We start from the raw sequence: 27,086 nt of genomic DNA on the forward strand, positions 1-27,086 counted from the left end.
ACAAGACCTTTTATGTCCTTAAGCTGCCATTTTATTAATAAACAGAACTTGCATTTTCAAAGTAATCAAAACACTCTTTCTCTTTAGTTAATGCATCTTTTAATGAGAAAAGAATAGCAGCTCTAAAAGGAGAAGACATAATAGTGTCCGGCTGTACTGTACAGAAACGGGATCATTCAAGGTCATTGGCTGTCAAACACTTGGCTGTAGAGAGACAGACTGGTAGACACACAGATGGACTTCACTTGATCCTCTATCATTTAAATGCAGTGTCAGACTATTCTTCCTCGTGACAAAGCAATGTAAAACACTTACAGTTCTTATATTTCTAAAAGTAGTTACTTATTACAAACAGGACAATAATGAATTATAATAAGTTAAAACTGAAATTGCAGCATTCACAACTGCACCTGCTCCATTTCATTTGGTTGACATTCACACATGCTCGACGTTTATGAAGCAGAACAGATGAGAGAAATGAAGAATGCTAATTAAATTTAATGATAGCAAAAGAGAGTGCATGCTTATAGAAAGAGTAGACATAGTAACATGTTAACACTGAGAATATAAATACGTTTTTGTATATATTTATATTAAATAGATATAGATATTCTTTCATGATTCATTGCATGTTTTTTACATTAACCAAATGTACACTACTACTCTGGTTTGGGGTCAGTAATTTATATATATATATATATATATATATATATATATATATATATATATATATATATATATATTTTTTTTTTTTTTTTTTACTTTTTTATTTACATTTCCAAAAAAATGTATTGACTCTAAACCTTTGAAGTTTTGTATGCTTTATTAAGTGATGTAAATATACTTAAATACATCCTGAATTTATCACCAAATGGATGAAGATTGATGTGGATTGATGTGAAATTCTAGAAATGCAAAAGTACTGTGTGCAAGACAAATACAGTTCAGAAGTACAGTAATTGGCTAAGTATTAAAGTAACCCATTTTTGCACTTTTACTAATTATTATTTTTATAACTTCCCACACACTTCATATGTACAACACAACTTCATATTTTGCCATTCTGGGTCATGAAAATGACAACTGTGCTGCTCCTGTGATGAAAATTTCATAAAGTATTTATTTGTACTACATTTGTGCAGCATTTTAAGCAGCGTGTACTATCTCTTGTTGATGTTATAGAGAGTGCCATGCAAATCTACACTAGGCCCTATCAGAAATAGACGTGTTAAGGCAACTGAGAATGTTCCTCTCAGACTGTTTGGCTGGTGTTTGCTTACACGGCCGTGTGAATGGTAACACCCTGCTGACTACGCCAGTCTACTTCAAACATCTGGGGAAATACTAACCCTCAAACACACTCAGACACACAAACTGATCCTGCAAATAGCTTGCCGGTTGCTGAGCTGGCAGACATTTTTTTCATGTTCTCTTTGACTATGAGGGGCAGCCATTTTGCCCCCTGGTGTATGAATCAGATTTATGATGTTCATTATGGTTGCTACTATTCTGCTCATGCAGGCAGGGCAGTAAAACACCCCTATGAAGCGCCGGACGAGCCTTCCGCGCCGCGCACACATCTGCAGCCCGCCTTTTTTTACGAGCCCCCGTGCCAGGCTTCCAGGACAGACTGCGATCTATCAACATTCATTCCCACCACAGCCAAAGACAGAGTGGGAAAGAGAGTCTCTGTGTGAGAGACTGAGCGTGAGGAGAAAGAGAGAGCGAGAGGCCGAGAGGAAGACCGAGAGGACAAGCCAAAGCACTTTTTGTTTTGATTCTGGCTCATGAATTAGGGTTTTCACACACACAGCCAGACTCCCTCCACTGAATCCGTCCATACAGAACAAGATTATTATCTAGGACTCCCTACGCTGTGTTCTTTCCCCCTGCCACTTATTGTACACATGTGAAAAAGCCAAAAACTTGGCTAAAGCCCCGATTTTCCTTAAGAGAGACAGTTGGAGACTATAATCTTAAAGGGATAATTCACACAAAAATCAGTATATTCTGTCATTATTTACTCATTTTTACATTGAGAATACAAATATTACATAAAAATAAGATCATTTCAATTATTCAAAAATAAGACTATAAATTAATTATTCAATATATTTTTTAATCTTTATTTTTATAATAATTGATTGTTTTTACATTACTCTAGAATTGCCAGATGTATACTACTGTTTCAGAGTTTGGGGTCTCTTACAGTATGTTCTATTTAAGGAAACATACAGTCAAAACAGTAATATTGTGAAATATTATTACAATTTAAAGTAACTCCATGTGAGAGACTCAGCAAGAGGAAAAAGAGAGAGTTAGAGGCCGAGAAGACAAGCCAAAGTACTTTTTGTTTTGATTTTGGCTCACACCAAATGGATAATTCACCAAAAAAAATGAAAATGCTATCATCTTTTAGTTATCCAAATCTGTACGACCTTTTTTTCCCCTGTGGAAGATTAAAAAATACGATTTTTTGACAGTTTTGTCTGTACAGTTAGTCAAAGGAGAGCAAAACACAAGTCAGGACCCCAGTAACATCTTCTTTTGGGCTCCACAAGACGTCAGGTTTGGAACGACATGAGTGTGAGTAAATGATGACAGAATCTCTTTCTGTAAATCTATAGCCATGTAAGATCACGAGAAAAAAATGCTGGTGATGAAGAGAGCTAGCTAGACTCAGTCATGGCAGGAAAGGAGGAGGAGGAGGAGGAGGATGTACTTAAGGATGAAGAGCAGTAAAGAACAGTAAATGAGAAGCAGATTTTAGGCAGTTAATGGCAGGAAGCATCAGTTTCCTCTCTCGCTATAGTGATGGACCCCCATGAAGGTCTGGAGTGAGTTTGTGTGTGTGTGTGCAGTTGTGTTTGTGTGTTTGCTACCATTTTATTGTGGTTCAGTGCCGTCCCCTCCTCTTTCCTTTGTGGCAGTCTGTGCCACTGTGATGAGGAAGGGGTGAAACTTGTCTCCCAAACATAAACCTTACCAGATAAACATGAATATGCAACCCATTCTGATTGGAAAAAAAATGTGCCTGTGGTGACATTTTTGCAAAAAAACATTATACAGTCATAATTTATTCAAAAAATATTAATATTTAAAGTCTTCCCAGGCAAAAAGATTGATTTGTGAGAGGAATAGATCCGATCACCGTCTGCATCCGCCGTAAAGCTGTGTGTAGTCTGTGCGCAAATTTAATAAAAATGTGGCCAAAAAACGCCTTACGTCAGCCTTGGTTGTGAAATGCTATTGGCTCTTGTATGTCTCATGACCGATTGCATCATGCTAAAGTTTGGGAGTATGTTTTGAATGAGATGTGAGCGTGTTAATGGAGTGGGATAATTTTCAGCGTTTTACACTCTTCTTCGCATAAATATATTGTTGGCTTCAGAAGACATGGAATGCAACAGGACTTGTTTGTAATGCTTTTATACTGCTTTTTATGGTCAGTTTTTGCAATAAACACCTGTGACTGGACTTTTGTTTGTCTGCTACGTGTTTTATATTGTTCAGAAGTGGCTATGTTTCTGGTAGGGGAGGGGTTAGGTGCTCCAATGAAAGTATAAATTTCTATTAAATTATTTCTGTTTTTTTCTATTTTATTTAAATGCATGCAAACCATTAAATTAAGACAAACAACTGAAAACAGAAAAGTGATGCCAAAGGGTCCTGACCAAACATCAATATGTGACGAGTTGGGAGTGAGAAAATGTTGGTTGAATATATTGTGATACATTTTCCTATCTGAGTTCACTTGACTTCTATCATGTTACACAGCATCCCTATATTCCCTGCCCTCATATTCACTCTTTTTGCTTCTCTTGCTGTCTTAAAATATCTCCATCTCTCAATTTTTGTCTTCCAGCAGCCCTGTGGTCCACACACTGTTTGATCCGTAGACTATGTCTGCTTGCCGCTCTCTCTCTCGCTCTCTTTGAAGTTGTTCCAGGGCACGTCTGTGAGGTGTGTCAGACCTTGGCGGCCGCTCTCCCTTTGGCATTCAGCAAATTCACATCAATCGGGTCACATGATCACTGAGCAGTCTGTGACCCCTCCTTCCCCAGAGAGACCTGTGCTTAAGAGCCCTGACCTGTGCCACGAGCTCAAGCCCCAGGTTATCTACTCCACTTTTATCTACTCCATGTTATGCTAATCCCCTTTCTATTGGCTGATGAAACATAAAATTTTGCTCATATCATTCTGAAATGTAAACCTGTGAAAGCTGTTGTCATCCTTTCAGCCACAGTCAGTCTCAGTCTATTCTGAGCCAAAGGCTGGATGTGGGCTTTGGCTGATGCATATCTAAATCACAACATAGAAAATCAAATTTGACCCAAAGGCTTGCATATCAAATTACTAAAACGTGTTAAAGAAAAAAGTGAGTGTGTTGCAGCATCTGACCTACATCCAAGACACTACATAACTACATGTCATCTATAATTTATACAAACTGTAATTAACTGGTCAGAGCAATGAGACAACAATGAACAACAGTGATGTGAATTGACCAGATATATGATTTAATAAATATTTAAGAAATAAAATTATACATTTTGTGTAATTAATGCTTAAAATTAGTCAAAAAGAATGTGCATTTGGAATACAAACACATTTATATTCAAGACACATTTTAAGAATTTATGACTATTATTTTTATAAAATAGATTGAAAAGAGAACACTGCAACAATTTAGCAGTGTATAAATTTAATTCACACTAAGAGAAAATTAAAAGCTTGAGAACAATGAACAATTCTGACCACTGTATGAGACAAAAAAAAAGGAAACTAATCTATGTTTGTTCTTTAAGGACTGAATTCTAAATCTAATAATTGTCATTAATAGCAATAAAAAAAAACAAAAAAAAAACATAAATTTTATATTAAAAATATATTTTAGCTTAAACAATTATATTGATTCCACAGTTGTGAAATTGTTTGCCACAATAACTTAAATATAATGAATAAAATATTGCAAAACAGTATAACATAGGTCATGGTTGTACACATGAATAATAAAATAAAATAAAATAAAATAAAATAAAATAAAATAAAATAAAATAAAATAAAATAAAATAAAATAAAATAAAATAAAATAAAATAAAATAAAATAAAATAAAATAAAATAATTGTTGTAATAAAATATGCTGTCTCATTTTCTTAAAGCTTTGTGACTTTTTCATGTTCCTTTTGTTAATTGTTCTCACTCTCTGTTCAAGCTTCCCTTTGTTTTTTTATACCCCAAAAATCTCCATCTAAAACAGCCGCCTATGAGTCACAGTTGGGGTCGGATGAGATCTTCACTGCTTTTACAATGCACAGAGGAAGGCTCCCAGCTCCGTCAGCTCATTAAAAACACAACATGCCCACATGAACCCATAATAACACAGATCATCATACTCCTTCAAACACACTCTTTACCTCAGGCAGGCCACAAGATGAGATGAAATGAAAAAAAAATAATAATCAAAATCCCCAGATGAAGAGAAAAAAAGCCCAATACAGTAATATAATCATAATGAGACTGCTGGTTTATTTCCAAACAACATTATTTTCGTCAGTCGATTCTCCTTGAAGATCTTGACTCTGTCAAATCATTACTAAAGCGCCATGCCATAAATAACCAAAAAACCCCAGCAAGCCTCTCAACAGCTATGAGGCACGTCTTTGTTCCCTCTCATTTATCCATTATTGTCAAGGATTTACAACATCCGCTTACTTCTGCAATGTGAACAGACTGTTCAAAACTCACTAGAGATGTAGATGAATAATATAGCTGTTTAATTATTTCCTGAACGAATATAACGAATAGGAACATTAACACAAAGACATCCTCACACACATGCGAGCATTAAATCAAGAGGGTCTGGCTCTGTACCTTCTATAATCCTTGGTTTTGGACACTCAGCGTCTACAGTAATCATTCTCTCTCCAGTAGTGTTTTATCCAATGCATGTCCTTCATAATGAGATATACATATCCCTGCATGCTGGACAGAAAGTAAACCCACTCAATCACACACACACACACACACACACACACACACACGCTCTCACACATGCCTACCTCTTGTGTTGGTCGCCATGTCTGCCACCTTCTGAAAGGCATCCAGAAATGCCACTGCTGCTAAAACCGTGGTTCTGAAAAGCAATGAGGTAAATTGATGACAATGTCTTTTCTCAGCATTCAGTAAAACCCTCCTCACATGACAGGTGCGGATGTGAGCCGGAGACTGAACTTACCGGAGTTGAGAGTGCAGCTTGGTGGCCTTGGCGCTGAAGTCTTCCCAGACAGGATATGAACACTACAAAAGAACAAAGACACAAGGTGAGTTGTGAATGTGCACTTTGTGTAAGTATGATTCAAAGCACTAAATGTGTCTTTTTTAAGGTTCAGTGCATTGTTCGTACACCAATGTACAAAATTTCGAGGCAGTACAATTTTTTTATGTGATGTAAAACAGTAATATTATTAAATATTATTGCAATTTAAAATAACCGTTTTCTATTTTAATATATTTTTAAATGTATTTTATGTCTGTGATGACAAAGCTGAATTTTCAGCATCCCATGGTGAAAAATAAATATACTAAAATGTATTTGAAATACATGTATTGCACAATAAGTATTATACAAATATATTTACATATTTATGTACTTAATAAAAATACCCAATTTTTAATTATATACTAAACTGGTATACTAAAAGTCTTCTAAATTGGAACAACTAATTTTGTACTTGATGCACTTTAACCCTCTGATTTTGGGGCCCTTGAGATGTTTTGACATGCCCTAACATTTGTGTTATTTCAGCTACTTATAACATACTGTTGGTCAACGTGTCATTTTGTTACGTGTCATGTTAACAGATTTGAACTATACTCAGTATGAAATAAATGTATGTAAATAAATACATTTCTTTTTCACTAGGGTCATTACTCCAGTCTTTAATGTCACATGATCCTTCAGAAATCATTCTAATATGATTCAAACCAGTTGAAAACCAGTGCTGATTGATATTTTTTGTTAAAACTGTGATACGTTTTTATATATTATTTTTATAAAAGAAAGAGCAGCACTTATTTTAAATAGAGACCTTTTGTAACTTGATAAATGTCTTTAATGCCTGTCTCCTTGCTGAATAAAAATATTAATTTCTTTCAAAATTATATATGTCATTGTGCCATCAATATCTTAATAAAAGCAAATGTATGTACTTTTTAAAACCCTGCCATCAATGAGAATAAAAATAAAGGTCAATGTGGATTTAATCAAGTATGTGTAATCATTGCAGCAGGATGTTAGCTAGAGAGAGAAAAAAAAAAAAATTGTAGTCATGTGGGCCTTTACATACATAATGTGTGTGTCTATATGGATACAATAATTTGGGGGGATGTGGTTTGTCCTGGGGCAGGAATAGGAGTGTCGTCCGGTGATAAGGGGACGAGGCATGTAGATTTCTGCCCAGTTGCCACGGAAACGCAGCAGACGAAGTATTCTGTGTGAAGTCTGCTTTACAACAGTAGCCGAGCAGAAACTAACAAGCATGACGACTAGTACACACAATCTTGTGACTGTCATCCTAAGCCATAATGGTGTTTTTCTCTCTCAAAATAATTTTTTCTACTATTCAATTTTCTTCTAAAATTGTTCAATTGCAGACTGAAATTTAGTCATTTAATTTAAATGATATATTGTGATCTCACTATCACTGTGGCATCTCCACTTCCAGCTCTGTTTACAGTATCTCCATGTACCTGTGTCACTGCTGGTGAAGCAGCTTCTGGCCACAGCTGTCTTTGTTAGCGTCTTAAGACCGCTAAGCTCAGTTGAGCTTTGAGCAGGGCAGATTTAGACTGCTGTGTGTCTGCACTTCAGAGAATAGCTGGAGGTCAAGATTGTGCTCAGCAACTGGAAAAAGACCCCTCCCCTTCCTCTTACACCCACACATTACCCAAATACCCCCCTGTGCCATCTCTCACCTTGCCCCACAGTCAAAAGAAGCAAGAATGATTTTGAGATACAGAGAAAAGGGACTGACACACACATGGGGACCAGCAAAATGCATAGCCTAAAGTGATGTTTGGATGGGATTCATTTCATACATGATGTCAGAGTTACTATATTTAATGCAGAATGACAGTTATTTTATTTACTTAATCAGACCGAATCAAGATATCAAAAATTTTACTAAGGTAGGAGTGTCTGATATCTGGATGAGGAATAAAGAAATATGAAGTTGTAGAAACCCCACTGAAATAAACAAGCAGCCTCTCTTTAGTATTAATTTCATTTTTTATCATAGCATGGGATGTCAAGAGTACTGTTATTTTACCCCCAAAATTTGGCAAAAAGGTCTTGGCAAAATTCATATGTTACGTGTAATTAAGGAAAAAATAAATGAACTGTAAAAAATGACCCCCCTGAATTCTAAATATACGCAATTTTTGTTAAGGTTTTTTTTTATGATGGTGCTTTGTAATTGTGTATATGACACTTCCATATATTAGTATTTCCTTACTGTAAATTTAAGTTTAATCCATAAAACCTAAAATGTTGCTACTTGTAACAATATAAAACTCCATAATTACGGGAAGAAGGAGGCGGGAACGGGCGAACATTCAAATAAAACTTTTATAACCAAAATAACCATAAAACAGCGCGACAGCCCCTCACGGTCGACTGCCGCGCACAAACAAAAACCAAACCACAAAATAAAGCCCAGGCCTGGTCCTCTCTCGTCCTTCACTGTCGTCGCTCCTCTTTTGTATCCTCCCGATCTCCTCCGTGGGACTCGAGACCGGTGAGTGGAGCAGGTGTCGCTCATTTCCCAATCACTCCACCGGCCTCGCTCCGTTCCCACGACTCTCGCCCCCCCCCCCCCCCCCCCACTCATCACACTACTGTAACCACAATAACTCTTTTTTTGAATTAGCTTAAATTCAACTAGATTAAAAGTTGTGCGTTAAAAATCAGATATTTTTGTTTGTGCTAGAATTAAAATATAAAACTGTCTTTGAAACAAGAAAAAGAAAGAAAGAAAGAAAGAAAAAGAAAAAGAAAGAGAAAGAGAAAGAGAAAGAGAAAGAGAAAGAGAAAGAAAGAAAGAAAGAAAGAAAGAAAGAAAGAATAGTGTAGGACAAGCACAGAGGGGCACAGTCACTGGTGACACTACAAAAGCTGCTACGCTGACAAAGATGGTGAGCGTCACTCCTTTGATCCAGCATCTCGTCCTGCTTGTTTGATGTCTGCTAATTTGCTCTGAAATCTGAACACGTTACTCTCTGGGGACCCCTGCACTGTTTGAAGTGCTCTAATCTGCTGCACGGGACTGAGGTTCATCATCTTCGCGGGGCATGTAGGAGAGTGATAAGCCACAAGACCCGTCTCCATCATCCATCCCCGGACATTAGCATATTCTCTAGGCTAATCCAATAGCAGGCCAGCAACGATTCCAGTTATGCAAATATTGTTGGCTGGCTCATTTTCACTAAAGTTATTTCCCATCTTTCTATCCCTTTCTTTATTCAATCTCTTGCTTGACTTGCCAAGTGATCCACAAACAATTGGATAAGTACCTCTCCCCACCATTTGAGATGAAACATGCTCAGATGGGCCCTGTAAAGGAAGCAGGCTATTTTCGGTTTTGCCAAACCAAGTGGAAAAACGGCATTAAAGGTGAATTTTAATAAGGCCAAAAAAAAAACAAAAAAAACACAGCCGGAATCCTGGCAGATGATAAAAGCTTAAGCCATTTCATGAATTCCATAAGTAACAGCGCAATAAAGTGATACTACAAAATCTGCCAACATTACCACAGCTGGCAGCTGCTGAAGGATTTAGCATTTGGGTCAATGACAAGTAGGCAAGAGAAAGAAAAAAAAAAAGGGAAAAATATTTAAAAAATCGAATGCATGTGCCAAGTACCTAATGGCTATATTCATGTTGGATACATACTGTATAGTTTTTAAAAACCTTATGAAAATTATTTTCAGTAAAAAAAGTAAACAAAATAAAAAAAAATATAATCAAGTAAAGCATCAAGTAACCATCAAAAAAAGTATTTAAGTAAGTAAGTAAGTTTAACAGATTTATTGTGAATTGATGATTTTATAAAGGTTAATAAACGTAATTCATAAACGTTCAAAAACTAAATTGCACAGTTGTGGACAAAACAAAAAGTAACACACCTTCCAAAACAACTTGGCTGTGCATGTACCCAAGTAAAAAAAAGCAATATATTTAAAATACATTTATTACATACCAAGTATAGTTCAAATCTATTAACATATTTACTGACATATCGCTCGAGACTTACTGATATAAAAATTAGAATTAAACTTTATTTGGAGTGCTACTTGCGTGCAATGAACATTTCTTAACATTAAGCCTAAAATGTGTTTTAATGTCACTGTTGATGAGGATTGTATGATTTTTTTTTTTTAATAATATCTGTCTTTAAAAGCAAGTTATTTAATGTGTAGCTGAAATATACTTGCAATAGTTCCACTTCAGCACAATCAAATATACTTCAGTATATCTTTAGTTGAACCTAGCACTACTTCTACACAATTAAAGTGCATTAAGTATAAAATAGGTTGTTCCAATTAAGCAGACTTTAAGTATACCAGTTTAATATACCAAAAGTACAATTGCAGAGCATTCTTATTAAGTACATAATATGTAAATGTGTTTTTAATGTATACATGTAATATAAAAATAAATGTATTTCAAATACATTTTAGTATATTTATTTTTCACTAGGGTAGAACAGGTCCTTGGATGCTCTGGTTCAATTAAATCAGATTATGATTCTAGAGAATCATATTGCTCATGGCAGATAAATCAACATCTGTATTGATCAGCCACTGCATTGTTTACTCTCATTGGCCTTAAATACATCTCTCAGCCATTATCCCTGATTCTGTTGTAGAGGTGTACAGGGCAAAAAAACCTTGTGCCTTGATAATGAGGTAAGGGATTGAATTCAGTTGTTTATGATGATGGCCCTTTCAAAGGTCAGCTCAATGTGTTCAGAGAAATACTCCTTGCTCAATTTGAGCTCCATCATTGTCAATGGTCCTTAAGCAAATCCACTAACTCCTCAACTTCAAAACTACATTATATCTGCTACGTAGTATATCCAGAAAACCAGACTACAGAAGTGACACATGAGACTAAAGAGTTTAGATCTAGAGACCAATACATGTCTATGAAATCACCAGAGAAGACTGATTTCCCTGCTATTGATCTGGCTTAACAAAGGAAGCCGTCTCTGGCATCGCTTTTGCTAATGTAATCCCACGAGGAGCCACTGCCTCAGAGCTTAAAGACACATTCTGTCAAAGTTCAACTGACTCATTTTCATTTTTGCTCTGAAAATGAATAGCTCACTGCTTGTTTAATTCCTCTTTTCTTCCCCACTGCTTTCGCTGGTGATTGCGGAAGACAAAAGCAGCGCTGCATTAGACTAATTCATTTTCTACAAGTGAATCAATTCAAATGGCGAACAATAGCTCCAGCCATTAAGCAATAATGGATTTTATATTATAATTCATATACTTATCTAGAGTATCACTTTTGCATCTGAAGTCTGTTGTCAGTCTTTTCATTTCATTACTATGTCCAAGCTCATGTATTTGGTACACGGTACTGTATGATTAATTTCTCTTGAAGCTTAATTTGTTCTTAAGATCTTATTACTAGAACTGTGTTTTAACATAACTCTAGAGGTGTAGCTTACTTCTTACAACAGTGAAAAACGATAGACTTTTGTTGAGAGCTACAGAGTCTAAAAGATAAGAGTCATATAACTTTAATTAAATCAGAGATTCATACTGGAAAGAGTCACATGACCGTAATGAGTGATCCATGAGGACTGTGCCCTGATCAGTAGCTCATTAAGAAGTTCTTAAGTGGGCCTCTTTGTTAATATCTTCATTATCACTATGTGAGTTGTGAAGGTTAAATGTAGGCGATGAATATTTAATTTTCTACTATTTTTAAATATTTAGCTGGTTATCTGTAATATTCCCCACTCTCAATGTGGATGTTGAGTTCTCACAGATTCATGAAACACTGCAAAGTTAATAATAACAAAGATGTTTATGGGGTTAAAGAGTTGCACAAAATGAAATGATATTGCTAACAGATTGTCTGCTGAGCATCATGTCTCTGACTCTCTGGCAAATCACCAAGCTTGAATTACACTGGCAGACAGGAAGTAAATTGTTGTCAGATTGAACAGTGAGATTGTATGCTTCATAATTTATGAGCAAAGCAGCTTACTTATGCTAACATTCCAATACAAACAAATTATAACACTTGGATGGCTTTTCAGCTGAACGGGATATGCTCTATTTGAATTAGTTTTTTTTTTTCCTCAGCTATAACTAATGAGGGCTCTGTGACAGAACCTCGGAGACCTTGATATGCTCTTGATAAGACAATCTCTGCTCCGCTGTCACCTCTACAACCAGCGGATAAAGGGATGAATGGGGGAATGGAGGAATGCACGTATTTGGAGAACAGACATCAAGGGGTTGGTGGAAGCGGTGAAACGTGATTGGCTGTCCTGCTTCCGCTGGGCTCCTTTGAAGCGGCAATGATTGGCTTTGTGCCTTTGTGGGCAGAGGACAGAAACTGCCAGTGTGTTCAAAGCTGTCAGACCCTCACTACAGTACACAGGAGTCTTTGGTGCGAATGAACGAATGAATGAATGAATGAATAAATGAATGAATGAATGAATGAATGAAAGATTGAGGCAAATCATCTCTGTTTCTGACATTTACCACAGCAGACGGAAGCCATGCTCTAATGAATAATGGGAATCACTTAACATGAGCACTATGCAAGCTCTTATTTTCTCTCTCTATCTCTCTTTCTCATCTATTCTCTAATATAAATGTGTCTTTCCTTGAACTGCTCATTTTCATTTCCCTTTCCTTCCATTTGGCGCCACAAATTCTTTTCTAATGTGCAACCATCTGTAATTTCCATTCCTTTTTTTGCTTCCTGATAATAACAGAACATAAGGTTGAAAGCTGTTAGGCACTGACAGAGACTGATTTGAGTGTACGGTATATAAACATACAGCGGGTAAAATAAGTATTGAATGCGTCACCATTTTTCTTACTAAATATATTTCTAAAGGTGCTGTTGACATGAAATTTTCACCAGATGTCGGTAACAACCCAAGTAATCCATATATACAAAGAAAGCAAAACAAATAAGTTAAGAAATTAAGTTCTGTGTAATAAAATGGAATGACACAGGGGAAAAGTATAACACATGAAGAAAGGGAGGTGCAAAAAGGCATGGAAAGCCAAGACACCAGCTGAAATCTATCACTAATTAGAAAGCAATCCTATTAATCCAGTATTAATACAATTAATATTAGCTAGTTCAGTCCCAACACCTACAGTACCAGGATGATGAAGATGAAATAAGGATGGACATTCCAGCAAGACAATGATCCCAAACACAGCCTAGAAACTCCCGATTGGTTTCAGAGAAAGAAAATAAAGCTGCTAGAATGGCCCGGCCAATCACCTGACTTGAATCCAATAGAAAATAAGAACTAAAGATCAGAGTTCATAGAAGACGGCCACAGAACCTTCAAGATTTGTAGACTCTGTGGGCTAAAATCACACCTGAGCAATGCATGCAGCATTTTCTCCATACAGGAGACGTCATGAAGCTGTCATTACCAGCAAAGGTTTTTGTACAAAGTATTAAATAAATTTCAGTAGTTCAATACTTTTTCAATGACTTAATTTCTGAATGTTTTTTTTTTCTTTCTCCGTATGGATTACTGGGGTTGTTACCAACATCTGGTGAATTTCATGTCAACAGCACCATTAAAAATATATTTACTGAGAAAAATGGTGATGTGTTTAATACTTATTTTACCCGCTGTATATCTTTATTATTCTTACACACCCAATCAACCAACCAAACTCAAATCTGTTTGTTGTTTTCCTTCCTCACATTCAGTAAGGGTACTTAGTCTGATTGAAATCCATATGACAGAAGCTACTCTAGATACTAGATGTTGTATATCCTGAAGCTGTGTGTAATTTAAAAGGAAGGGAGGTTACTGTGATTGACTACCAGTCAGAGAAATGGTGCTACTTTAATAACAAGGTTGTCATCAAGCTGAAAGGAACAGGTATCTGTGTGTGGAACAAAATCTGTCTCTCTGGCTAGAGCTAGTGAGAAACACAATGAAGTATATCTAAACTCTTTCAAGCAAATTCACTAACTTTCTTTAAAAACAGTGGTTTTCAAACTTTTGAACAACAAGGAATCCAGAATTTATTGCATTTATAATATATTTAAAAGAAATCTCTTTTGTGCAAGGCTGCATTTCTTTGATCACAGAGATTGTGAAATATTATTAACATTTAAAATAACTGTCTTCTATTTTCATATATTTTAAATGTAATTTATTCCTGTTATGGCAAAGTTGAATTTTTGAAGCAGCCATGTCAACTGAAATCATTATGGTATGCTGATTTGGTACTGTGAAATAAAATTAAAAAATTCTGTAACATTATAAATGTTTTTACTCTCACTTTTGATCATTTAATGCATTCTTGCTGAATAAAAGACTTACAGGGAACCATCTCTGAGGATCCTTGAACACCTTGTTTTAAAGGCCACTTTCTGTTCAGAGCCATTTAAATGTATTTCTAATGTCAAGAACGGGTCTTAAGAGCAACATGTGCCTCTACTGTCCCTTAATTGACACTGCATTTAAACCTTTCTGTTAACACCCCTGATCCTTATCCATTAGGCTGCACCATGTGTGAAAGAAGGGGCTTTAAAAATGAAATGCAGTTTAGATTGATACACATTCAGCTGCAGGATCAGCTGAGCTTATAAGGCAACCCAGATGGGGCTCAAACCCACAATCCTCAGCTCCAAATCTGATGCCCTACCAAGAGGCCACTGGGCTCATATGACAGTATTCCCAACAGCAAAGCTCCCCACTTTGAACCTGAGCAGTAAAATGTTCATTTGACACATATTTCAGTGCTTACCCATCATCAAGCTTTGGGAGATTTTCCTCATGTCAGCAGACATAAGAGATGAGATGAGTTTGACAGGCCAAACAAAGATGCACTGAGTATTCCTGGAACATTGCCAAGAAAATTCCTCCATCCAAAGCAACTTGATTCATCTTTAACGAGCTTAACAAGAGGCTGGTGAATACTGCCCTACAAAGGCAAAAGACCTTAACTCGCTAGAGTGTGAAACTGAGGAAAACGACTTTAAAGTTTTTTACTTGTCCAGCCAAATTAATAATAGGTAGGAAACTGGAAATTTAACAATGAGATGTTTTAGTAATGATAATTATCTACATAAAAAAATTGTAAACTCAAACTTGATTTTAACCCCTACTTTGAAATTAATGTACTCTGCCTTTGCATTGTCTGCAAAATCTGAGAAGTCACACCAAGGCAAAAGCCAGTAACTTTCAAATTATCAATATTCGGTTGCTGATCACCATTTACAAAATCGTTATAGTAACACCTGTATAAAATCTAGAGATTATGGACTGTCTCAAATAGGCTATTGCATATAGTAATGTGACTATTAATGTTTTTTGTTGTTGTTTTTTTGACCGTAACAAGCAGACTAAAAGTTAAACATGAGTGGATACCAATTTATTTGCTATGCTCAGTTACGTAAAAGAATGCTAGACAGCATAATTGCTTTTATATTGACTTGTATGAAATAGCTTAACCTAAAAGAGCAACTTGTGGGTTCATGTGAACGCCGACAAGTGGGAATAATGCTCTGAATGCTTGTGGATTAAACTTCTCTGATTACGTTCATCGCCATGGATTGATTTTATCTGGTTACAAGAAAAGGTTGGATATGTATTTAATTGCGATCTGTTAGTAGGCTACTGATTTATGATTGATCATGCTAGCTATGACATTCGAGTCCACACGCATCCAACTAGAAGTGACAGCCTGGTGAATAATCTACATTACAAAAAGAAAAAAAATATCTTTAAAGATTATTCATGATTACGTAATGTTGCCAAGGTATCTAGTCTTTACAGTGCTTTGTTTTATGAAGCTGTCTGGTAGAACGCGATCTATCTAATTTGTTTGTCTACACCGTAATTAAAATGCGGCAGACTTTAATGGACAGTAAAACAAAGGCAGAACACCGTATAACACAAAACCTGCACCGTAACTTCATATTGACTAGCGGCTAAACAAAGTCAGAATGCCGTAACTCATTTTAAGCATTCCAAACAAAGTGAAAGAGTGGTAACTGTGTTATGGTGTTCTGCCTTGGTTTCTCTGGGGCTTTTCGAAGTTACAGTTGAGACAACCCATTATTTTCTCGAAAAAACAACAAAATTGACTCAAGATACTTATACATGATAAAGGATGTTTTGAATGTCCCAAAAATATCAATAACTCATTTTTGACAAAAATCAAAGTTACGGTCTTTTGCCTTTGCATGGCAGAATACACATGCTCATCTCAGGGCTTTCCCCAATTAAGAAATAAAGAGATAAATAATGAGTGGACTTGAGGATTCTCAGCTTAACTGCTTGACCAAAACAGACCTAACCCTAACAACAGAACAATTACTATAATTATATTAGCATCTACACCAACGCAAAATAACATTCTGTCTATTATAAGATTACAGCAACTATGTCATCTGCCATTTTAAATGATCAAGCTCTTTAAATGGGGTGGGTTCTAAATAGCAGTCAATGCCTTTATCATTCATTAGCTAGAAAAATCATTTTGAATGTGGTTCCAACAATGTTGTTCCTCATTGCTGTTACTGTTATAGTTGTGGTGTGGACTTTCCTACTCTCAAAAAATCTGAAAAATTATTTAGAAAAACTTTATAGTTAAAGTTTTCATTACAGTTTTTGTACTTGGTGTGAATAAGCCTTAGGACAGGACAAGAAAATGATTTTGGTTAACCTAAATTTGGTTACCAGCAAAAAACATTTACAGCTGTTTCTTCAATTATAGGCACTTTCAGTTGTGTGGACTCTTCTAGTTTGTGTTATTTGTCCACTAATAATGGCCAACAGTAGACATATATGCATCACAGGAGCACTGTTCCTTTTATTTCTGAAAGAGAAAATAGTGAAAATTCAAACTGCTATCCCATTTCTGCCACATGTCAAATGATACTGTGTTTAATACCATTCTACAGTAGGGATGACATTTTAAACATTTACATTAAAATATATTTACTTATATGTATTTTACATACACACATTCATTAATATTTGTATTAAATTATACATAAAATTCTCATAATTTGCCTTGATTGACAGAATAGTTGCTTTAAGGCTCATTATAACAGTATAACATTTACCTTTATATTTTTAAGCATGCATTATATGCCATAATTCATGACAATTCATATTCTCATATATATATGTATATATATATATATATATATATATATATATATATATATATATATATATATATATTAAAAAAAGCACTCAAAGCCAAAAAAAAACCCTCATTATACCATGATCCCAGTTCTATCTCCAGACAAACATTCAAAGGATTACTAAAGGCATAGCTCAGATTCAGTAGCCAGGCAGAATGAGATCTAGAGCGAGTGTGTGAGTCTATATGAGTGACTCTGCTCTACAGGCTGGTATGCACAACTCAGTGTGAGGCATGCGAATGTAAACAGCAGTGATATACAAAAGGTCCAGCTGGCAAACAGACAACTGTGTACTTGTGTCATCATCACGTCTAATGCTGGTGTCCCTCTCTCGCTTGCTTAGGGCCCTTTCACCTAAAGAATGGGGGTAAGAATGTGGGCCTAAATATGACAGCCCACCCCACTCCTCAACCCTTTCCATCTCATTTCTCCTTCACCCTCCCTTTAAATCCGATCATCCTCCCCCCATGATCCAGAGCCATACTCATAACAACCCTTTTACAACAATGCCCTCCCAAGAGCAGAACACAAAAAACCTACAGTACAGCTGTGTATCAAAATCATACCAACATTTATTTTGAAATCAAATTGATGTTCACATTCCCCTGTGGAGTTAAATAGAGTCATATATGGCGTATTATTCCTTCCTGTTCCTGTTTGGCAGTAAACAAGTTATCAATCACGTACAGTTCAATTTTTCCCACAGGCTAATTTCCAAACAGCATCCTTCAGATCTGCTGGGTGATGAAGAGCGCTAGAAGAACAGTAAGCTGAATCTATACTTTATTGATTCCGTTGGGGAATTTGGACTGCTTGTTTATTCCAGTACGGTTCGGATCTCAGAGAAGGAACAAAGAAGATCCAACTGACATTCTAGTGATGAGACGCATATGACAAGTGAGCTGGCAATACCCACAGGCTACCCACATCCCACAAACAAAGACACGCAAAGGCAAAAGCAGAGAGAAGACAGTGGTAGATTTTCAAATCTTGGCTCTTGAACAATAACTTCATTTTTTGATTCATTAATGAATGAAACGCAAGCACTGTTTTTGAGGAATCATAGTTGAACTTGACTCTCTTTACAGTCCGCAGATGCTTTCCTGGTTTTCCTATCTCAATATAGCAACATTAGAGGATGAAGAGGGGAGACCGCATGTCTGCATTGAATCCACGTGGCAATAGGATCCAATCACAGAGTGAGCTTGAATGAGACCAGCAACAGCACAGCACCTGAATCAACCTACATCTTAAAGGTGAAGCCTGGGTCTAGGTCTCTCAGGCAGTGCTCCTTCATGACACAGAAATGATGAGCTCTGAGGCAAACATCATCAACACCATGTGCCATTGCCACTGTCTGCTCAATATCCTCCCACAGACAAGTTGGCATAATAGCTGACCCATATTTTGCAATCCCAATTTAACAGCATGGAAGCAAATGGGACCATGAGCGGTGCTGGAGAAGTAAGAGTTAAATTATGAATGAGAAGACAATATCTGTGTAGGCAGAGCAGAGAGAACAGAGCTGTTACACCTTATGGAAATCAGGTCTTTTTGTCAATCTAGTAAAGAACACTGTGATATTAACAAGCAGCTTGAAGGCGTCTCAGCAGAGAAGTCATGTGGTCGCTATTGGGTCTCACTGGCTGAATGTTTGCCAGAGTGTCAGAAACTAATGCATGGAAACGAGTCCAGAAACCCGGTCAGCAGACATTCAGAACGACTGTGCGCCCTATTCACGATGTGGTTAAAATATTAAACCCGACAGAAGATCAATACGGTGTTTTCACGCGAGCGCGGCCGCTCTTTGTACGCTCATAGACCCAATGATATGACGGAACGCTGCAATCCGTCAGACAGACGCAACAAATCTCACGGTTTGTGACAAGGAATGGCGCGCGGCCGCATCTGCTTAATCAGCAGCAGTTCAGTCTGTTTCCCATTGTGTGAGTGAAACCCCCTCCATTTCCTCTCTACATGCACAACATTCTAGTGTGGATACAGTGTGTTCAGGCGCACCGGCATCGAGTTGAATGATACACAACATGCCTTCATGATTTGATGTAGCCTATAACATATATAGGCCTGTATGTACAGTATGCATGCATCTATCTATCTATCTATCTATCTATCTATCTATCTATCTATCTATCTATCTATCTATCTATCTCTTATCTTCTGGAGGATATTGAATGTCATACAGCTGTCATTTAGGTCTAACATGAAAACGCGATTGTATATTGTATTATGGTTATTTGTTCAACGCCACTTTAGTGATAACATGTTTGAGTGCTTCACCATCTGCATGCTGGTCACGCTCGTGCAGAATATACGGTTACATGTGTTTAAAGCGTCGTTTCAAACCCCTCACCTTCATATCATTGACAATCGCCTGGAATAATCCACCAAGCGCCCCGCACTCCTTCTCCACCGACTCCACGTTTATATTATCCATCTTAAGTGAATACAGATCAGAAAAAAAAAATCCTTGTGTGAAATTTCTTCCACAATACCCCGACGAGACGCGACTTGAGAGCTAAAAGCAGAAGAGTGTTTGTGGGTGAGGGCTAGATTTCAGCAGAAATCGCTGTCTTCAGCTGTCGGTCTGCTGCCCTGAGGATTGAGGCAGATGATGGGGAGAGACGAGAGAGAGGTGGGTTTCTCTCTCTCTCTCCTCGGCTCCGCTTCTACTCTCCGCGGTTGGTGGAGGTTAGGCTCGTGGATGGCCCCGTAATATTCACGGTCATCTTCGGACAACGATGCGGAATCGAGCTGAATGGATTTGAGAAGCGGAGTGTGTGCGTGGAGTGGTAGGTCGGTGCGCCACTCGCGCTGCAGAGACTGGTGAGTGAGTGAAGTGAGCAGCAGCGGCGCAGCGCGAGAGGGCCAGTAACTCGATCCATGCGAATCGTATTGGGCAGAACACTTTCTCTTGTCACATGGAGACCAGAGGGAGGAGAGATGGGACACAAACACACAGACCGATGCGAGTTATTCAGTCTGTACAGTCTGAATCTGGAGCAAAAAAAATAAATAAATTATATATATATATATATATATATATATATATATATATATATATATATATATATATATATATATATATATATATATATATATATATATAAGTTCAGTAGAATAATAATTAACACTTACTTTATGGTTAGGGGTAGGATTATGGTTTGTCTTAGGGTTACTTGCATGTAATTTTGCTAAATTAATTCTTATTATAATAGTGAGTACATGTAACGTGCAACAATGATACCTTAAAATAAAAGGTTACCAAAATTATGATTATTATTGTTATTATTATTATTATTACAACTTGTCATATTGCATATTGTTGTGTGTATCCAGTTGGGTATCAATGACTGAAACTATTTCTTATTTTAAAGAATGTTGGTAACCAAACCATTTGGGTGACCATTGGTTTAAAATAATAATAATAATAATAATAATAATCTCAAAATATCTTCTTTTATGTTTCAGAGATGTCAAAGGGCCATAGAGGTTTGGAATGACATGACAGTGAGTAAATGATGACAGAATTTCCATTTTTGAGTGAACTATCCCTTTAAAGAAAACCATATCAGTTTGGCTATAAAGGGTGGGATTCAATCTGCATATTCAGGGACTTCATTAATGCCAAAGTTATTCTGTGATAAATGATAATGAAGCTGAAATGAGATTTCATGATTATGTCTTACTGCTGTGATAAAGACCCAATCATCTTGTTCTCCTGTCACAGTGGAAGAGGGAGAATGACGCCCTCTCGCAAAGATCCAAACCCAAGGTCACAGTGCCTGAATGGCCTTTGTCTCCAAAACCGGGTGTCATATTTACAGAAATAGCTTCAAGGTCTCTCCCTTTTAACTCTTTTGGGAATTCTCTCACATTACATCTCTACTCTGCTCTGCTTTTTGCAAGAATTAAAGTCAAAACACTATTCATGGCCTACACTGATGCCAGTGGATAGTGGACGGAGAGATGTAAACAGTTCTGTATTTATTGCCTGTTTATTTCAAATTTGCATGAATGTAAGTAACGTTGGTAAGAAAAGATCTGTCTGGATCATAAATGTAAATGTCCCACACAGGGGCGGATTTAGTGAATTGGGGGCCCCAGGCAAATATAGGAATGGGGCCCTATACATTTGCACACATTTACCTAGATCAACCCTCGAGGTCCTTTTTTGTCGTGATGCTTGCTGCTGCACATTTTTTATGTACATGTTCTAATGGGATTCTTTAATTTACATTTATTCATTTAGCAGATACTTTTATTATTTCATGTTGTAGACCACGAAATAGCAATTGATTTACCGTTTTTTTTGTTTTCACATAAAACAAAATAAATTATAAAATGATAAACCTCACAACTGAAACTTTATATTTCTGGGATGAGTCAGAAGTATAAATTATAATATTATTTAAAACAGATTTATGTGAGTGAATATTCGCATTGGTCTGAACAAAAACTGCAGACTGGATTATTGAAAATGCACATTCATTCTCTGCCAGTAGGAGGTGCTTTTGGAGTCAGAAATATAGTGGTTTCCCCGGGTAACAGCTCTAAACAAAACAGCTCAGCTCATAAATGGTACTTTATCAGGTAAAATGAAAATGTGAGTTACCAGCGTAAGCCTACATTTTATTTTAGTCATTTTAACTTAGGGCTGTCAATCAATTAAAATATATAATCACGATTAATGGCATGATTGTCATGAGTTAACTTGTGAATAATCGCAACTTAATTGCACATTTTTATCTGTTCTAAATGTACCTTAAATGAATATTTTCCCCATGGTTGCACAGACAAGGCTTAAGCTAGTCCCAGACTAAAATGCATGTTTGAGCTGTCTCAACTGAAAATATCTTGCTCTGACATATCTTAAAACTCATTGTTCTGTGTCAATATGCACACCTGTAACACTTTCTTTTAAGGCATTTTTGTAATGTAAAAATTAATTTATGCAATAAATGTTTATTATTAGTGAAACCAGTTAACAGAGCATGAAGAGTAGACATGTTTCATAGGTCATAGATGTTTTTCAAAGATTTTGTTCATGTCTATTAGACACATGAAAAAAAAAAAAAAAAAATACTAGCTTCCTATTACTTCTCTTTCTTTGCACCGAGCACTTTACACAAACCTGTTTGCATTTTCGCATGACAGGGCAGCTCACTTCTGAAAATCCAAAATGTACATTTATTATTTATTATTACATTTGTTTGCCTCTCTGTGCCACATACTGTATTTTGATGCAGCTAAATTCTCAAAACTGTTTTCATTGATACATTTGACTGTTTGTTGTCAGACAACGGGATGAATATGAAATAGTAACTGAAACGCGACCCATTAAGACTAACCAGCTCTCCCTTCCGAGAAGTTAATCTGCACAAAAATATATAATCGTGCCGTCGTCTGATAAAAATCAAATAGGCTACAGAATAGCTTGAAGACAATAGCTGTGCTGTGATTTCAGCTATACTTATATGTAAAAATTAGAGAAGCAACATATCAGTGTTTTAACTGAAAGCGCAGCTCCTTTCAGCCGCACGCTGAACGCAGAGAGAGAAGTGTGCGCGCGCTGGGAAAGAGGGACCTCGCGCTCGTGCGGCAGTCAGCTTTAGATGCATAAAATTTTATTTTGCTACAAGCTGGATACACAAGAAGCACGTTCAACTCGGACGCGCAGACGATTGTCGTGCATAAACACCGTAAACAGCAACCGTTCGCGTGTCCGCGCTTAATGCGCATCTCCTATATGAAAAGCATTAGGGGGCCCTTGGCTTTTGGGGGCCCAAGGCAGTCGCCTACCTTTGCCTAATGGGTAAGTCCGCCCCTGGTCCCCACACTTTAAAACTTTTCTCTTGTGCCCTCTCTTGCTCCCTGTCTTTGCTGATCTTCACTGGCTGTGCCTAACAAGGTTCCCCTCCATTTCATGCATTACTCAGCAAGACAGCTAGACTGCCTGCATCAGCATCAAATTGTCCTGCCAACCACCACTGAGCCGAGACACCTGCTTCACCCATCCTTCATCTCCACTCTTATTAAAATACATATATTATCATCCATCTTGCACATTTTCTTTCTTATGTTTTAGAAAGCTGTGAAGTGTTTAGGATTCAGTTTCTCATATATCTGACAGTGATCTAATGTCCATAAAAACTAAAATTTACTTGGCACCAAATGAGCTCAGAATCTGATTCTCAGCAGTGCTGCTGTGGTTGTTGGAACTTGTTTTACATGTGAGTTAGTGATGACGCAAATCTCCAGAGATCTACAGAGTGTGAATTAAAATTTTACCTGGGAGAGGAAAAAGTAATAAGTAGGTACAGAAATTTAATCAAAAGTAAATTACAGTTGGTGAAAATTAGTTTTTTCCTCTAGAGGAGATTCTTCTCAAAATGTGTTACTTGTGTTATGTAATTAGTCATGTATATGTTTTGAAGACATCTATCAATGTGTATTAGCAAAGTCTTTATTCCTAATTTATTAAAAGTACATCTTTTGTGTTCTTCAGAACAAAGAAAGTCATATATATTTGGAACAACTGTAAATGGTTATATCATTTTCATTTCACTTCATTGTCTACTGAAATCTCAAAACCTTTTTTATGCTTGCTTAATTTTACATGCTTATATATAGTTTGTGGTGTTCAGAAAAAAAGCCCTACACTAATGAATATTGTTTAACCTTCTGCTGCATATAGCATATACAGATATGCATTCAGTTGCAACTGTTCTTTTTCTTCCACACAGTAACACAAAGCTTTAATATAGCCTTAACTAAATTCCAAGTACATTACATCAGATTCATTTCAAGTGGAACATAAACCCTCCCCCAAACCCCCTTTCTTTGGGTCTTTACGCTATTAATACTTAAAATGGAGAGAGAGAATAACAAGAAAAAACTAATTCAATTCGTCAAACTATTTCTGGGAAAACCTTCAAATTTTCAAAGCCAAAGAAAACCACTGTCTCATTTTTGGGGTCTTTTATGCAGTCTAGTCATCCAAATACAGGTCAGTCACTTCTTCGGAGCTTTGGAAGACAATAATATGCATGCAATATCCCATATTTAGTGAAACTTCAACCTCACAGCACCATTGTTATTTTGTGCACTAGCCAGGCATTACCACAAACATCTTGGGCATGACCACAGGACATTGTGGCAAATAATGTTTTTGCTCTCTTTTCCACTCACAATGAGCTGTGTTTACATTTGAATTTTTGCTTTACGACAATTCACAGAGGCTCTATTAAAGTTATCAAGTTTTAGGGCAAGATGGAACTGGGCCAGATATACTTTTTCCAAAAATAAACCAGTATGTGGATACTAGAGCCACATATAAAGAAAGCATCTAAGGACAGACTCTGGGTGTGACATGGCCGAAGTGTGCAATGCCATTCCTGCATGCCAGTGGCTTTTGTTGATCTCTTATTGTTGAGTCTGATCTTAGATACACATTGCCATGACAAAATGTAATTGAATACTTATAGAATACCCCTTGCTTGTTCATTAAGCAGTTTCACACAAGAAAGAATTCTTGGTAAAACTTTACTTAAAGCCTTTATGTATTATGCATTATAAAGGGTTATTAAAGGTTATAATGCATTATAATTATTCATAATGCATTATAATTATTCATTATATCTTGTCTAAAATAATTATATCTGAATTTAAAATGCATAGTGTAACAATGAACTGATAAGTGTTACTGTAGTTACATTCATTCATGAGATTGTACAATGCTTTATAAGCTGCATTACAAGGCATAGTTAATGCATTTAAACTACTCTTATGATGCATTATACATAAAGGCTTTACGTAAAGTGTTACCGAATGCTTTTATTCAGACAAACAGCAAGATTGCTTGTATACAACAGTTCAATATTTAAGAAGTTAATACTGAGCCACTTCCATATAAGACACAGTATTTCCAGTTACTTTTTCTTCGTAAGCAAAAATAGTTCTAAATAAAGGCGAAGCAGAATCATTGAAACGCAGTAGAGGTGTTTCATGAATTTGTAACTGAATCAGTGTTTTTGACAAAATCAGTTAAGTGAACGATTCAGTTAATTACTCAAAAAGAGAAGAGATTTGTTTCATTTCTGAATCGAATGGTTGAGTGAATGATTCAGTGATTCACCATAAATACAGGCTGAATTTTAATATATATATATATATATATATATATATATATATATATATATATATATATATAGTAGGTGGGAAACAGTGTGTGAAAAAAGTAGTATGTCTGTATTCATAATACAGAAGGTGAAAAGAAACTGGATGCTGTACTATGAACTGAGAGGATTTGTGAAAGACAGGGAAGCGATGGAAATGATGCAGGTAGATTACATGACAATGACAACATGACAAATGTAGCATGTCCAGATTTCATTCATACTACACATTATGCATACTATACAAAACATTTTTTTTATGTATTTACATTGTACCTACAAATATAATGTAAATATAGCTAGGGATTTGTTTGTCCCTGGATTAATCAGTATATGGAACAAATCATTTTGACTGAAACCTTTAAGGATTCGCTCTTAATACAAATAACAAACACAGGCCAGCGGAATAATCCAGTAAAAGCTCCGGTGCTGTTGACTGTATACCAGTGCTCTTGGAATGCTACTTGTCGAATTAAATTCACAGAATCACTATCATATTTTCATTTCAAAAATTCTTTGACTGCACACCTGTAATCAGATTCCCCTCCTGATTTAATAGGTTTTGTGGTTCTTTTAAGAATATACTTTGTTTTAAATGCTGGAGACCAAAAAAAAACAAAAAAAAAAATAACAATTTTATTAGCATTTTTCTGCATTATCCCTACTTACCCATCTTAGCCCATAAACTAGGTCAGAATGAGTCATACAACCCACTCTCACTCTGCATACCCCCCTTCTCTCTTTAGCTCTTGCTAGACAGTACAGAACAGCCTATAGCTCTCTTTCTCATGATTGAAGTCTATCACACTCCTTTGACTAAATGGATGATTTTCCAGAAGAGATCTGACCAACAGCCAACAGTAAACCAGCAATACCCCTCTGGGCAGTTTGACGTCAGTCTTCTAATTCTTCAGCATCTTTACTGGCGAACTTTTACATCCATGTGAATCATCATATGGACACATCAATCTATATAGGCATCTTCACAGACTTAGAAATAAAGCCTTCTTTCATTTCACTGTGCAGACCACTAAACGCAGCATAATTGTGTTTTCCATCATCCATCTCTCCCTATACATTTAATCTATTTTGGTTTATATGATCTTTTTAAAAGGCCACATCTCAGCACAGCACAGCATAAAGTGTGGTGTTGTGGGTAACTGAGAGGTCTCTTGAATAAGGATCATTAGACCCTTGGGTTTCTGGTAACAAATTTAGCATGCCAGTCCTCAAGAACATATCAAAGACTTGGGTTTTTGAATCTGTTTCTCACCCTCTGGATTCACTGCAAACCTCATAAGAACAAAATAAAAATACTCTGGCAACAGTTTTTCTGAAAACATAGAGTGCCTTTATACATGCCTAATAATTTACTCAAGAAACAGCATTTTTGAATGAGTAAGCACCTTATACTTTCCTAACAAGAACACAAAACCCTTAT

General features: G+C 36.4%; 1 protein-coding gene across 6 annotated transcripts in view; it reads right to left on the minus strand.

The window, feature by feature from the left end:
* Positions 1-20,379, minus strand: part of mtss1lb (MTSS I-BAR domain containing 2b) — a 62,411-nt gene extending 42,032 nt beyond the window's left edge. For 3 of the 6 annotated variants that reach the window (XM_042728161.1, XM_042728160.1, XM_042728158.1), the window contains exons 1-3: positions 19,822-20,378; positions 6,240-6,301; positions 6,064-6,137 (exon numbers count right to left, since the gene is read on the minus strand). In XM_042728161.1, coding sequence (XP_042584095.1) covers positions 6,064-6,137; positions 6,240-6,301; positions 19,822-19,905 — 220 coding nt within the window. In that variant the 5' untranslated portion in view covers positions 19,906-20,378. Of the gene's footprint in view, positions 1-6,063; positions 6,138-6,239; positions 6,302-19,821 lie in introns of all 6 variants that reach the window. The other 3 variants (XM_042728163.1, XM_042728162.1, XM_042728159.1) reach the window with 2 other exon arrangements.
* Positions 20,380-27,086: the final 6,707 nt, after the last annotated feature.

Source organism: Cyprinus carpio, chromosome B7, assembly GCF_018340385.1.
Source record: "Cyprinus carpio isolate SPL01 chromosome B7, ASM1834038v1, whole genome shotgun sequence".
NCBI lineage: Eukaryota > Metazoa > Chordata > Actinopteri > Cypriniformes > Cyprinidae > Cyprinus > Cyprinus carpio.